The sequence below is a fragment of the Cupressus sempervirens genome, chromosome 8, assembly GCF_028749045.1.
Source record: "Cupressus sempervirens isolate cs-2001-9-10 chromosome 8, ASM2874904v1, whole genome shotgun sequence".
Taxonomy (NCBI): domain Eukaryota; kingdom Viridiplantae; phylum Streptophyta; class Pinopsida; order Cupressales; family Cupressaceae; genus Cupressus; species Cupressus sempervirens.
In genome coordinates, this window is record NC_143125.1 from 8,724,357 (window position 1) to 8,740,812 (window position 16,456).

Below are 16,456 nucleotides of genomic sequence, written 5' to 3' on the forward strand. Positions count from 1 at the left end.
TTCAAAGCCTCTGGAGAAGTGGCCTTTTTCATTGCCTTGGAATGGAAAACCCCTTTCTCAACAACATTTCTTGGATTGGGGCACATCAAACACCACTTTATTCTTTCACCTTGATTTGATGGCCTTGGAGCTAGATCTCGAGTATGCCTTACTAGTTATGAGCCCTAAATGATTCATTCAATATCGTGTTCACACTATTTGATCATTGGGACTGAGATTTGGCTCAAGTTTATACAGCTTTGGAAGCAAAACTAAACAACTTCACTTCCATGAGTATGCAGCAGAAAACCCATATACTCGTGTTCCTTCGTAGCACTTGATCTTATCTCCACAAATTTGAATGGGATTCATTTTGGCTTTGATCCACAGCTTAGTAATCCTTTCTAGCACGACATAATCATATTCTTACCTTGTTAATCACTGTTAGGGCTTCATCCTTCGGATTCGCACTCAATATAGTTTGTTCAAGGGGAAAATCAGCTCAAAAGCTTGGAATCTGTGGGACATGGAATGTTAGGGCAAGATAGCAGATTATGAAGTGCGGAAAACAAACTTTTCATCGGGAGGACGCCAGAACACACCCCAACCATGCCTAAATCACCTAGACCCTGCGTGCACCGGAAAAATAGGAAACCCGCTTAGATGGTGGGTAAAGGTAATGCAAGGGGAAAACCCATAAATCAAAGAAAGTAGAGCACTTCTGGAAAGATGAGAAGTAAGTGACCTAAAAGGTACTTAGACATTACACTTGGACACACCCACCTTTATACTAATGACTTTAAGTATTTGTCTTCCTGATATTTGGATCTGGTTAAATTCCTCTTTTCTGTCTCTTAGTGAGTGAACAGAACTTTTTTAATTATGTAATATGGTGTTTGCTCTCTAAATTCTTGTCCTTGATTTGGTTTCAAAGGGATCCACCCCTATCGTTAGTCACCATGCGTTTTTCTTACTCAAATATTGTTTTTTAGTATTTTGGACGAGCTAAATGTTTCCCATTTGGATTTGTATGCATCTTGATTACTTACACTCCAAAGGGAGATTTGATTCAATTGAAGGTTAAGAGTGAGCCCTTTCTTTCCCCTTGAACTTCCATGTCTACTACCTATTACGAAGTAATTGGTAAAATACTTACTTGTTATTAACAGAGACGGAGAGGTCAATATATACGAAAGAATGGAACAATGTTTCCTTAGGAAACAATTGTAAAGAATAAAAACCTTCTATTCTAGCTAAGAGAAAACTAACAATTATCTACAACTAACTAAATAATAGAAACATTCTAATAGTTACAATAGATTACAAATAGATTACCATTAACTAATAACATACACTTATCTATTATCATAATACTCTCCCTTAATGGTTAGTTTATCCACAATACCAAGCCGTCCTCTGAATTTGACAAACTTATCAGGACCAAGAGTCTTGGTGAGAATGTCTGCAGTTTGATCTGTGGTAGGAACATATTGCAAATCTATGGTCTCGTTTTTAACTAGTCATCGTATGTAGTAACAACGAACATCCACATGCTTAGTTCATTCATGGAAGATTGGATTTCTTGCTAACTTGATAATGCCTTCGTTATCAACAAACAGAGTAGTTGGTCCTGCTAGTGACATTTGCATATCCTCAGGCATTTGACAAAGCGAAACAACTTCACATCCTTCCTTAACAGTCCCTTTGTATTTGTCCTTTGTGGAGGAGAGAGAAACTACCTGTTGCTTCTTACTGGTCCATGTGACTACACTGGATCCCAAAATGAACACTTATCCAGAAGTTGACTTTTTATCGTCAATAGAGCCTGCCCAATCTGAATCTTTGAACCCACTAGGTGTAGGATTAGAACTTTGAGAGTAAAGAAGTTCATAATCTGAAGTGCCCTTCACATAACGAAGCACACACTTTGCTGCCATACAATCATCAGCCTTGAGAGCTGTCATAAAGCGTGAGATGTTGTTGATTGTGAAGCTGATATCAGGCCTAGTAGCAGAGAGATAGATGAGATTACCTTACTAGTTGCCTATTTGTAGTATCATCAACAAAAGGAGAATCAAACTTGGTTGATAACTTGAGACCTTTCTCCATGGGTGTAGATACAGGCTTGCAATCCTACATACAGGATTTTTCTAATAGAACCTTGGCATATTTGGACTGAGAGATGAATATATGAGAAGACTATTGCCAAACCTCAACACCTAGGCAATAATGCATGAGTCCAAGATCCGTCATATCAAAAGACCAATATAAATTTTGATTGATTCCCTAAATCAAAGATGTCGAACTACCAGTGATGATCAAATCATCCACATAAATAACCAAAAAGATGATGTCATTGTTAGTAGTCTTGATATACAAATTTGAGTATGAAGAACTCCTCTGGAAGCCTTAATCACAGAGGTACTTATCAATTCTTATGTACCATGCCCTAGGGGCTTGCTTTGAGCCATAGAGAGCTTTCACCAATCTAATAACCTGATGGTCTTTACCAACAACCTTGAAACCAAAAGGTTGCATCATGTAGACCTCTTCATGGAGATCATTGTTCAGGAAAGCACTCTTGACATCCATCTGATGGACCTTCCAGCCAAACTGTGCTGCCATGACTAGGACTAATCTGATTGTGCTCATCTTTGTAATAGGAGCAAAGGTCTCCTCATAATCAATGCCCTGATGCTGAGAAAAGCCTTTCACAACTAAATGAGCTTTGTGCTTATCCAAAGTTCCATCAAATTTGTATTTGATATTGTAAACCCATTTGCAGCCAATGGCTTTCTTCCCTGGTGGAAGATTAGAAAGGACCCAGGTGTTATTCTTCAACAAGCTTTGGTGTTTAGATGTCATGGCCTATTCTCACTTTGGAATTCCTTTAGGCTCGGAATATGTTTGAGGTTCAAACACACTATGAATGTTGGCCATGAGAGCAAAGTTAACAGACTCTATAGGTTTGCTCTTTTTCTGAGCAATTGTCCCATCAACGAGCTCATCATCACGAAGATCAACAAGTGTCTGAGCTCACCACTTAGGCCAGAGAGGAGAACAACCACATTAGCATTAGGAGATGCTTGGTGATGAGGTTCCCCATTAGAAGAATTGGAATCAAACTCAGGTGAAACATCTACAAATTTGGATGATCCTGCAGGAGAAGCTGGAGGTGTCTATATAGGGATCACTGGTATAACTGGAGCTACTGGAGCCCTTCCATTAGGTGGAGCTAATAGAAGCCTAACTCCCAAATCATGAGCCTTCATAGGTTGGTCTGTTGGATTAGGAATAGGAGAAACAGGCATGAATGGTCCTCGTTTATCAAAGACTACATCCTGACTGTACAAGAGATGCAATGTCTCAATGTCGATCAAGCGGTAGGCTTTGTGAAGACTACTGTATCCAACAAGCATGAGTTTAAAACTCTTGTCATCCAACATGGTGCATGACACATCAAGGATCCAAACAAAAGCAAGAGAGCCAAAAACCTTCAGGGGACTGATTTTGGGCTTTGACTTGACTAGGCCTCTTCTAGAATCTTACCTTTGACCGCTATTGTGGGTGACTGGTTCAAAAGATAAACTACAAGTGTTGAATGCTTCTGCCCAGAACTTCTTCAGAACATATCTGTGTTCGAGCATAGATTGAGCCATCTCGGTGATTGTTTTATTTTGACGTTGAACTACATTCATCTGGTGTGGTGTGTGGGGTGTGGTTAATTGGCGTTTGATGCCATGAGTATCCAAGAAGCTAGAGAATTCATTAGAATGAAATTCCCACCCACTCTCTGATCTAAGAGTAATAATAGATTTCCCAAACTCTTTTTCAACTATAGGTTCAAACTTCTGAAATACAAGAAATGCATCTGATTTCTTTTTAAGAAAATACACCCACATTTTTCTACTAAAGTCATCAACAAGCAACAGAAGGAGTGGCCATAGGGTTGCAAATATCTGCATGAACAAGCTGAAGTACTTGAGAAGCTCACCATGAATCGCCACTGGTGAAAGGTATGCGATGTTGCTTCTTAGCCTGGCATGCATCACAAACTCCAAGTTGTTGAGTTTGAATCTCTGGCAAACTAAGGACAAGCTCTTCCCGAGCAAGCTGAGAGAGAAAATGCACATTTAAGTGCCCACATTGATGATGCCAAAGTGTGCTAACACAAGACCATCGAGCAACCATAGCTAAGTCTCAAGAATCACCAGAATCAATAAGTCAGAAAAGACCATGATCCTCAAGACCCACTACAACAATTGATTGAGTTGCTTGATCAGTGATGGTACATTGATGTGAACTGAAGGTGACATCCAAGTGTGGAGAATGTTGTAGTAGCTGACTGACTAAGAGTAGATTTAGTTCCATCCTTGGAACGTAGTACACATCGAGGAAAATGAGATTCCTCCCAGTAGACTGAATCTGAATATTGTTTTTACTGACAACAGTGTATTCTTCTCCACCACTAAAAATAACAAAATTTGAATAAGGTTGGTAGTTAGTGAACCAGTCTCTATGGTGGGTAAAATGATGAGAGGCACCTGAATCAATGTACTAGGCACACGACTTCGCATGATCTATAGATCTTTTAGCCATGAAGGTGTAAAAGGCAAATTTTGTTTGCTCAGTGTGCTTTGCACAGTTCGCTTTAAGTTGCAAACTTGATTGCTTAGATTGGGCAGCTACGTGTTTTTGACATTCAACCTTCATATAACCAAACTTGTGGCAACAGTTGCATTGAATGTTCTTTTGGGACCCTTCTAAAGTTGGAGCAGAGGACTTCTGTCGAGAAGACTGCTAAGACTTGCTTTTATCCTTCTGAAAGGATTTACCAACAAAGGCTTGCTCTATGGAGGTGGAGCTGGAACTGCTACCGAACTGTTGTTTCCACCGATCTTGCTAAAGCAAAAGTGTACAGAGATCAGTGAACTTTAGATCAACAGCAAAAGACACAATGTTGAGAGTCTCGATAAAATGCTCGTAGGACTTTGGTAAACTTTGAAGAGTGATAACCACAATGTCCTCTTCTTCCATCTTGCGATTGGTGGCAAGCAACTAATCACGGATTTCCTGAATCCTATTCAGGTGAGCCTGGACCAAGGTTCGCTTATCCATGATAATAGAAAACAAAGTGTTCTTCAAGAAGAAAGCTCTTCTTTTGTCAGAAATCTCATGAAGACCTTTGAGATGTGCCCATATCTTGACAGCTGTCTTGCCGGATGGAATCTAAGAGAGCTGATGATCAGCTATGGATAATCTGAGAAGCATCACTACCTCTTGATTATTTAGATCCCATGAATCTTGATCAGTGCCAAGGGCAGTCAAATACTATGTAACACCCAAAACAATCTGATCGGTATTCTGATACTCAAAAATTGCCACGATCAGCTACTTCCAAGTGCCATAATTTCAACCATTGAATTTTGAGTTGCTCTCAAGTAGAATATTTGTTAAAGATGCCATAGCACGTGTTCCAATGAAAAAGTGTGAGTATCTATGAAGCCACATTCTTCGAGGCAAAAGAATGGAAGACCTAGAAAATTTGAAGGGTGACTCAGAAGAGAGCTCTAAAAACCCAAAAAGAAATATGTTGTCAGGGATTTGCAAACCAAAAAATGCGAATATCCAGTGGAAAAAATCACGAGTTGCAGAAGAACTTTGTCCATTTTTTATCTAAAAAACAAATGGAATTTTTTAGACCCATGTTTTTTTGAAAAGCCTAGTCAAAACCTAGGTATTTTTGAAGCAGGTTTGAGGAATAATTTCGAAAATAAAGATTCGAAAATTTCAATTAAGAAATTATTTTCGAAAAAAATTCAACCATGCTTTGATACCATATTACGAAGTAATTGGTAAAAGAGTGAAACAATGTTTCTTTGGAAACGATTGTAAAGAATAGAAATTTTCTATTCTAGCTAAGAGAAAACTAACAATTATCTAACTAAATATTAAAAACATTCTTATGTTTACAATAGATTACAAATAGATTACCATTAACTAATAATAGAAGCTTATCTATTATCGTAATACTACCTTAATTCTTATAATAGATGGACATGATTTATTTTTTAACATGCTTGCCTATTCCCACTATAAACAAATATGGCTGATACAAGTGCCAATTATGATATGGTCACTGGTTTCAGTGGATCCGATGAGAAGATAATTTTGATTTCCCCTTAAAAATGAAATCCGCGAATTATGCTTGATGGCACTTAATATATTGTGGCATACATGGTTACTATTTATATGGTTGATACAAATTAAATGTTCATTTTAATATAATTCATCAAGTTTTCAGAAAATTGAATATTCTCTTAAACTATGTACCATAATCACCTGGAAATTCTAGTGTAAGGATGAGGAGATTTGTCCCCACTGCTGTAGCTTCATCTGCCGATGGCTATATTTAATATCTATAAATAAGATTGTTGTTTAGGAGCATTTAAAACAACACACTTGTACCCCAACACACATCTCCTGACAACTATTGCAGTGCTTGCACATAGTTTGAATTAATATGGAAACACTTGTCTTTCTGAAACAATTCAAGGAGGCACATTACAGAGACTTTTGGAAGACAAAGATTAAAGTGTATTACTTAGGAAAGATTTCAGTATAATTAAACACTTTTTTTTCTCAAAGTACACAAGAAAGCATATTATGATTATTTTGGGGCACAGTTGACACTCGAGAGTATTGTGGGGACAATTTATACTCCCTTTTCCTGTTATTTGTGTAGGTTAGCTATTGTGAGAGTTATATCTTATGAGTTCCACAATGGGAAGTTGATATTCGCATGCATTTTAGTTTAGACGCTCACTCTATAAAATTTTAGTTTGCTTTCTAGATGGACATTATGTTACCCGATTTGCACCTTGGACCTTCCAATTGGGTCCGTGTTCGGATTCATGGACCAGTTCATGCTGAACTCGCCTAGGGTCCATGTTCAAACCTGTGGGTTCATCTAGATCCCGTGCTGGATTCGCGTAGGGTCCATCTGGATCTGAACAGACCCACAGATCCAAACATGGACCCCACGTAGACCCATAGGCACAAACACAAACCTTGGGCGAGTCCAGCATGGACCTAGGGGGATCTTGCATGGACTCGAGCGAATCCCACATGGACCCCCAAGGACCCATCGCTGAAGGAGAAGCAATTTACAGTATTCTTGTTTTTTGTTTTAGGATATGGAGTATGTGAACAAGTGCCAAGCTGGATGGTCTAATAATACTTGTTCAAGAAAAGAGAATTTAGCTGGAAAGAGATTCTTCTTCCATTTTTTTGTCAGTATTAATGGATCTTTCATCATTTATGTTGCTCTTATATAATTTAGAATGCTGACATTTTTTGCCCATCTAGCTTTTCAACATAATTTGCTTCTATATTTTTCAAGTTGAAGCACAAGCAGAATTTGCTTTCTTCAAAATGCAAGTTGGACCAAGCATAGTTTCATTTTTGTAACCATTAATTTTCAGGATGTTGATATTCTTTTGTAATTCCATTTGTACGTTCACTTAGTTATTAATAAAATAATCTATTTGATGACTGATCAATGATGAACACTTACACAATTCATGAACATTGAATCATGTTTCAAACTTTAATGAACTATATTTTGAATTATCATTTTGTGACTCAATAATTCAACGTGATGATTTTCTTTAGAATTGTGAGCATAGATCAATGATCAAGCATCATAGATTCATTATATACAATGAAATGATTTAGTTTTACAATTATGTATATTTCTCTTATGTTTTTGTATATATAATGCATATATATCAGTGTAACACAAGGACACGTCCCCCCCCCCCCCGCCCCCCCCCCCCCCCCGCCCAAAATCCCAACATCTCTGAGACAGGGATGAGGGGACATTGTTCCGGTGTCTCTAGCAGCACCACTAGTCCACCACCACTCTGGCGGAGATAGGGGGATGTCCAGGCATCCCCTAGGGAGACAGAGGGATGTCCCGGTGTCCCCCGAGGGGATAGGGGGATGTGAACAAGTCCCTTGATCCTTCAATGGGACAGCTGGGCATCCCCTTGTCCAACCAAAAGCAAAAGTTTGTTTTAAAAAAAAAAAATGTTTTTCTAATATTCTATTGGTCGTATTGAATTTCATATCATGCTGCTCAATGTAATCATCTTTATGATGAAATACTCAGACTTTTAATATTTATGACTATTATTATTTAATATTTATATAATAGAAGTTATAAATCTTCCATTTGCTGATTCGAGTACTCAAAATTTTAATATTTATTGTTCGATGGTCAATGCAATGTTCAAGTATTTAAATTTTAGTAAATAAGTATTTTACATCTTTATGTCTTATACTGTTATAATATTTTCATAACTAGCATAAGCACTGCATGTATAGTATATAGTATATACATCCCCCTCTACCCCTCATCCCCCTGCCATCCCCAAATTGAGGACCCTCTGCCCCCACTGCCTGGAAGCCTGTCCCCCCATCCCGTCGTCCGCCGTCCCCTAGGGCAGTGTTACTATATATATATGATCTGTAATGGGAAAAAATCATGAATCCATGAGCCAGGTTCTTGTATCTGAATCCCTTCCTGAACCTGAACCAGTAACTTAGGATGGACATTTAGATTTATTTGGTTGTTGTCATGATGACTTGGGTTGTCTTCCTTCCTTATGTTTTGGTCTGTTTGTTGGAAACATTCCCTGTCACCATTTGGGGAACCATAAATTGTTTCATTTGGTGATATATCTGCATAAATGTATGGACTGCAGGGTTTTCTGTGTGGTACGTCTTTTATGATATCTTTACAAGTGAAAAATACTTTGGCATTTCATAAATTTGCTGTGCTTTATTTCACAATGGATCTGCATAATTAGACTGAGATAAGGTCTTAATCTGGCATGTTCTTAATGTTTATGTATTGACATCTTTTGCAGGTGAAGAATTCTTCAATAATTCATAATTTTGTTGGGTCTACATTTCAACGCCACTATATATCAAAGCTTCTTGAAAAGAGGTTCAAAATTTTGTCTCAACACTTGTCTGTTAGCAAGGTTTAATGCTAATAAATAATATTTAGCTGGTATTTAGTGCGTAACATTTTACCAGCAATCGACATTAGAAACAGTTGAATCAGACATTGGTCTTACAAAAAATATGTTCAATGATCCAGTGATCTTTGCTTGTTACCATTCGTTTCGGTTTTCATTTGGGGTGTAACACAAATATTCAGTATTTCAAGAAAATTGTTGTTCAGTTGGACTTCTTATCTAGCAAATATTGACAGCTTGTTTTGATTCTTGTATGATTTCTTTCAGATTTGTCATGTCAGAGGCACACTATCGTAGATTACAAATATATTCTGAACCACCAGGTAGTGTTACATTTCTGGGATGCATCCCTGTGTTACACTGCATTTATATACGTACAATATTAAGCATTTAATACCCAGCATTTCAAACAGGCAGCTTTAGTAATTTGAGTAAATGAAAATTCCTTCCAAGGTTAGCCTTGTTGGTGTACTATCCTAACATATTTGATACTTTGGATCTCAGATGTTGCATGCGGTGACATGAATGTCTTGGAGCGCTGGAATCAGTATGGGAATTTGCAAAGTAACCGTTGGTTGCAGTGTTGGATACGTCGAGAACTTCAATCTCTAATGCAAGTATGTTCTGATTCATTTCAGCAGGATTATAGTATAGTTATGTCACTATAAATGAAAAATTATCCAAGAGTTCAAAATATGTTCACTCAAAACTTTTCTTTAGAGAATAATTAAACAACATAGGACTATGAAAAGTACGTATGGTTTGACTAAAGTATGATGCTGTTTTGAAAGTGAAGTAGATTGCTCACGAATGCTGTTTTGTTATTTCAATGCTTTTAATCATTCTCTAAAAAGCTCTAAGGTACTAAAAAATTGGAAATGTGTTATGAAGATTCTACATTATACTTGTACTAAATGTCAAGCTGTGTTTTTTTGTGAAATGATTTTATAGAATCAAACGAGGATGAAATGGCTGTATAGTTAGTTCGTCAGAAATAAATACTATGCATATTAGCTGTATATGATCAACAAATGAGTATTTTTTTAGATTGGTAAAATTATGGGTGTATTTTATTAATATTATATAATAAGTTATTACAAAAAGTAGCCAAACCACAGATCTGCCATGAGATCCAACCCTCCAAAACTCAGTTTACAACCCTTAAATGTGGACAGAAATGAACTGTGTAGAGTAGTCCACGGCATCAAAAAGGACCAAAATAAACTCCACCAGACACTACTAGCCGATGTACATTCCCGGATTTTTAAACAACCAACACTATACAAAATTGAAATCCATCACCTTTACAAAAAACTGCAGCCACTCTTTATGTTCACTGTTCAAAGAGGCAGCAGGAAGTAATAAATAAAAAAGGAAAGAGAGCTAGAGGCTCAACAATGAGGACCCAACAATGCTTGAAGAGAACATGTCTTTCTATGATGTTTGGTGTCCTGCTGCTCCTTCCTGTTCCAGTATTCCTCTTCTGAGAACTTACCTTTCTTTTCCAAAACTTCACTAGGGGACTGACCACTTTCAATGCCATTTCCCAATCATTCACATATTCTTCAATAAAACCCCAACTAGGGGAGTGCCTGCTGTGTCATTTTCCCAATCATTCACATATTCTTCGACAAAACCCCAACCATTCATTGCTTCCACATGCCCAGCCTCCTTGTTTGATGAGGCCTGCCAAAGAAGAAAAGGCTGAAGTGGAGGGGTGAAATCGGGGGCATCAACCCCCTTTTCTAGAACCACTACCGCGGGGAAATCCTCAAGCTTGCAACACCATTCTTTGTTCATGCAAACTGCCATCAACCTTTGAATTCCTCTTGCTCACCCAACTTCAAACTCCATACAAAGAACATGGGCGCTACGTCTATGTTCATCTTGTATTTGTGATTTGTCATCAAGTAATCGTCACCCAAAGGGATCTTCACTAGCATACAAAAGAAAGGGTCATCCGTGTGGAAGATATACTTCATGCCCTCCTTTGTGACCCTCCCCCAGAAAGCCAATCAACTGCTTGGTGGTGCAAAGGCTGAAGTTTGCTTCCACCGCCACCCAAAAGAAACCCCAACACTACCAAAGACCTAACTCCCAAGAAATTGTAGAAAGGAATTTATTAATTGACTTTGGACTAAGTTCAATAAAACAACTTTACATGCTCCATCACCTTGAGGAGTAAATTTCATTCAATGTGTATAGCTAGGATGCCACCATGTCAATTTACCAACTACTCTATTTGAAGAAGCCCCCATTAATCCTCAAAAACTAAGTTGGGATTGCATGCTTGGAAAGTCAATGCCCACTAGGAAAGAGAGTCAGAAACTTGATTGCCCTCATAAAAAATATGATTGTATTTTTAATTTTGCTACTAATAATGTGAATATTGTTTTTTTAAATTTCCACACTTGTGCTATCCCATTGGCGATGCCATTTATAATGATTTGTGAATCTCCTTTGAGGTGCAAGTGGCCCACATTTATTTCTTAGCTAATTCAATTGCTAGGAGGGCCACTTTAGCCAGAACATTGTCATTGTTTCCATCACTCAATTTATGTGCTTCGAAAGCAATGATGTTTCCTTCTTGTCACGAGCCATGCATCATGCACCCAATGGTACAAGGTTGCTCTTGGATGCCTCGTCAAAATTGACTTTTGATCCATCCCTCCTCCAGATTCTCCCATTTAACATCTAATCTCATAATAGGGGATGGATGAACCTATGGCAGCTTATCAATATGTGAAATGAGAATTGTTATTCTACTAGAAGTGTTAGCACAATTCGAGGCTCATGAATAAATAGATTTCCCAGTCCTTCCCAATATAGTCTTTTGCTGAATGCCTACAAGCTGTGTCATGAGGTTAAGTTCAAGTTCAATTTGGACAATAATAGAATTTGTCTAGGGAAAAAATGACAAAAAAATCATGATTAAATTCATCTCATATAATTTTGATTTGGATAATATATAAAATAAATTAAATTTATTAAAATAAACATATTTTATTAACTTTAATTATATAAATAGTTATTGTACAACATACTTTAAAATTAATAGTAAAATAAATTTTTAATTTCAATATTTACATTTGAATTTATTAAATTTCATAAATTAATATTGATAATATATTATATATTTTAGAAGATATTATCTTTTACTATGATGTGAAACTGAAATTTGACAAGTAGGAGGTATTTTCCATACCAAGTCAAACTGTAACACTGCTATTAGGATTCAACTATGTAGTTTTTGAGTTAAGCTTATTAACCCATGTTTCATGAGTAGTGATTCACAAGAACCCTTCTCTCATGATAATGAATAGAGCACTTAACACTCATTGCATCTAGGTGATGCTTATAGAAGGGAAGCATTGAGCCTCTGTTAGAGGTCATCCTTCCCAATACTACTCCAATTTAAGAGCACTTGACAATGGACTTTCCTCCAAGGTTTAGCCCAATTAGCTTGCAATCCCATTTGCAAAACTTTCAGCAAGTGCTCTAAAAAAATTTAAATGAATTTAAAAGAGAAAACATTATAACAAAAAAAGGAAAATTGCCGTTTCTGCTTCTGGTGGTGTTGCGCTAGTGAAATCTGGAGGTGAGGACTATTGTTTAACCGAGTCATCAGTACCAGACTATCAATTTTGCAGGAGTGATCTACCTCTACCTTGGTTAAGAATGTCCTTCTAAACCAGCAAACTGACATAACAACCTCTGCTCCCCGGTAAACTGATATTGCATTCTGACTACTGATGGGCATTTAAAGAAACCCTATCAAAAACTCTAAAGACAAATTTAAATAATAATTTTAATGCACTTGAATTTGTGAACAATTTTTTATGATTCTTATAAATTTTTCTAATATTCACCATTCTTCAAAGTATTTTCGACTCATCAAATATTCAGTTTCATAGCATGATAGACTTTGTAGTTATGTATAGGTAGCACTGGTTATCACTTAAAACTTTGGTAAGTGCCAAATGCCATTTGAAAGGAAATGAGATAAACTCCAACATTTCTTCTGTTGCATAGTAACAATACTACTAATGATATATTACAGTTCTTCCTAATAGATATATTTTTTTGTCCACATTTACATTCTTTATTCAAGAATCTGTCATAATATACTAATAACTGGTATCTGCATAGGAAGAGGACGTGGACATTGTTATGCATCATACACTTGGAATTCTGGAATCTTTTCATATAAGGTACACTAGAAGTCAATTTTGTATAGTTGAAATTTTTATGGTATTTGTAGTTGGTTGTCTGTATTAATTCAAAAAACTACTGAAGATAGATTTGATTTCATTGGATGCAAGGGCCTTTAACTTCCCGTTGTGAAATTGCACTTCTTGATTTTTTTTGTGAAAGTGCAGCCATTTGCACTTTGATTTCGTTGGATGCAAGGGTTTTTAACTTTTCATTGTGCTTAGCTTCTCATTTCCAATTATTTAATCTAACTGTTAAGAAGTACAATGGAAAATTGACTTCAAGAAATAGGGGCATAGGACTTGGAGATCCTGAAATTTTGAAGAAGATGCATATGTTTCAAAATGTGTATTAACCAAGGTTGCATGGGTACGTGGGTACGGGAACGGGAACGGGTACGGGAGCGGGTACGGGTACGCATATTTTTCAAAATAGGGGACTGGGGTACGTGTGTAAGCCTAATTTTTTCTATATAATTAATATTTTATAGAAAATATAAAAATCAAAATATTTGTCATGAGTCATGACATTGAGCATTCAAAACAAGAAATTTGAAAATATAAGCCATAAGTCAAATATATATATATATGCTATTGCTGAATGTTTAAAGTATTTGTCATTATTGGGGACGGAGGTACTTGGGTATGTCAAACTTACTTAAAAATTACACTTTTATATTTATAAAAAATCTGATTTTATGAGTCATGACAATGGTTTTTCAAAACAAGAACAGTGATAAAGTTTGCAAATGTAATGTACTGTTTTCAGTTTCAGATTTGCTATATGTTTGAAATAATAATACATGATAAATGCTTAGATGCATAACAAAGAAGGCAGACTTCAAACATGAACAAGAAGATCCTAAACCATATGACAATGACATATTGCAAATGATAAACTTTTAACTTGAACAGTGATAAAGTTTATTGTTAATGAGTATCAAAGTTTCAAACTGATTTGGTATTGAATTAAGTTTGATAAGCAACAAGCTAATACAAAAACAAAAAACCAAAAAAAAAAAATCAGAATCTTAATCAAGGTCCTTAGCTATGATGCTCTCCACCGAGTACCCGGTACGTGGGATACATGTACCCGGTACTTGGGTACGTGGGTACGAGTACCAGGGGTGTGGGTACGAGTACCCATGCAACCTTGGTATTAACTTTACAAAATTTTAACATTTTGATTTAAAAAAGGTTATGATAATTGATTTACAAATCATGTCTTGCTGTATTGGATAAACTCTTATGTATATTTGAGTTTGCATTTATTTTCACCTATGATATGATGTAATGCAAAATGCACTAGTCACTTTTACTCTCTATCTTCTATAGATCATTCTAAAATAATTTTGAGTTCTCTCTAAAATTTAGCCTTTTGTCTATCTTTACCACAGGACAAATGCAGAAAACAAACATTCTACCACAGAATTGAAATCAGGGCGTGCACAATGGAAATCATTGGTCTCTAATGCTCTAAGTCCTTTCATATTTGAAAACTCTCTTCGGTTTGCAGATGAGTTGGAAGCATTTCTTGTTTCAGGATTAGATATTGCAACATATGATGAGCAAGTCTTGAGAAGATCTGCAACTGGTAATATTTCAAGTTGCTCCTCAGGGAAAGATCTCTCCAGTAAAGATGCATCTGAGTCTTCTGTTTCATCTCGGAACACTTTGAATGTAAAGGGTGGTAAAAGTGAAGAAGGCACATGGACAAAGTTCTTCGATTTACTTGATGAAGATTGATTGTAGAGAGGATTAATATTTATAGAAATTGTGCGATATGGACTTGCCCATAAGGAAAGCATATGTTTTTACAAAGGGGAAATCCACTAGTTAAGAACTGGTAAAATTAAGTGTTGAACTAAGAATAAGCTCTACCTCAATTCAAAGTACACATGGCTTCACAAATATAAAGTTTGTTCTCTGGTATTATGGAAAATTCCAGACTGATTGGCTGAGGCAAGTAGAAAAGCTTTTGCCACTGCACCGTGAAAGATTTCTGTAAGAAAATGTACGGTGCATACTTCAGCTTCTCAATGTCATTTTGACTTTTTTTTTGTACAATATAAACTTGATTTATAATTTTATCCTCAAGCAATGAATGAATAATGTAAATTGCAGCACATTTTAATCATACTTTATATTGAATTAGCACATGATTACAGGATGCCATGTACTAAAAGAATAGGCCAATTTTTAAATTTTGAATAATTCACTTTTTGTAGTTAACCTTGGTGCTCACCTCTTATTGCAACCAGATGATACCTGCTCAACACAGAACAAGAGAATGACCATCTTTAGTTTTTGGAATGATGCAATGCTGTTGTCTGTTGTCTCTTCTGTTCTTAATTGCTTGAAGATCAGGAAGGCCCAATTGGGTTTATCAGAATGATGTTCCCATAAAACTAACATACCGTTATTTTAAAACTATCTATATATAAAATGTGGAGGGAAATCAAGTTTCAAAATATTTGACATCCATAAATCTATTAAAGTAGCTTTTAAATAAAACATTTTGTATACTTAATATTTTCTTTCAATCCGCATCCTATAATTTTTTTAATATATGGAATTTAATATTAATTTAATCTCCACATGGCAGCCGAGTTAAATCACATTATTTTGATTACATGCTTTTCAAATACATTTAATACTGATGCTTTTCAAATACATTTGTAGAGACTAAACATTTTGGATTCATAGATTTGACCTTTTATATAATCTTCTCTTCATGTAAGAAGATATTTTGTGAGTTTTTCCTTCAGTCTCTTTTATTCCACCAGGTACCAGAGGCAAATTGGCAAACATTCAACAAGAAGATTATTGATATTGCAAACAAACAGAAACGGTATGGCTTTCAACACAAATTATGGAACCCACTTTACCACGTTTTTCACTACAATTTTGAAAACGAAAACATATATTCACTAATACGTACATATATCAATAAATTTAACATATAATAATAAAGAATTATAATTATTAATGTAAAATAAAAATGGGCTTCATAGGGGCTTTTAACCCCACTGAAACTGTGCATTGGTTCAACATGTTAAGTTTCCACTCCTATCCACTTGGGATTAAATGTGGAAATAGAACAGGAAATACTCAGTTAAACTGGTTGATTGGTTTTGTTGTGGCTAAGAGAGACTTTGTTGTGCAGTTTGTGAGAATGAGTCTAAGACTAGTGTCAGGAACTCAGACATACAGTTGAAA

The 16,456-nt window shown here is 36.1% G+C and overlaps 1 protein-coding gene across 1 annotated transcript in view; it reads left to right on the plus strand.

Annotated features, from left to right (window-relative positions):
* The window catches only part of LOC149541307 (RING/U-box superfamily protein), a 42,758-nt gene extending 27,351 nt beyond the window's left edge, over positions 1 to 15,407 (plus strand). The window contains exons 3-7 of the mRNA XM_089796597.1: positions 8,913 to 8,992; positions 9,294 to 9,349; positions 9,531 to 9,643; positions 13,176 to 13,237; positions 14,635 to 15,407. Coding sequence (XP_089652723.1) covers positions 8,913 to 8,992; positions 9,294 to 9,349; positions 9,531 to 9,643; positions 13,176 to 13,237; positions 14,635 to 14,983 — 660 coding nt within the window. The 3' untranslated portion in view covers positions 14,984 to 15,407. The remainder of the gene's footprint in view (positions 1 to 8,912; positions 8,993 to 9,293; positions 9,350 to 9,530; positions 9,644 to 13,175; positions 13,238 to 14,634) is intronic.
* Positions 15,408 to 16,456: the final 1,049 nt, after the last annotated feature.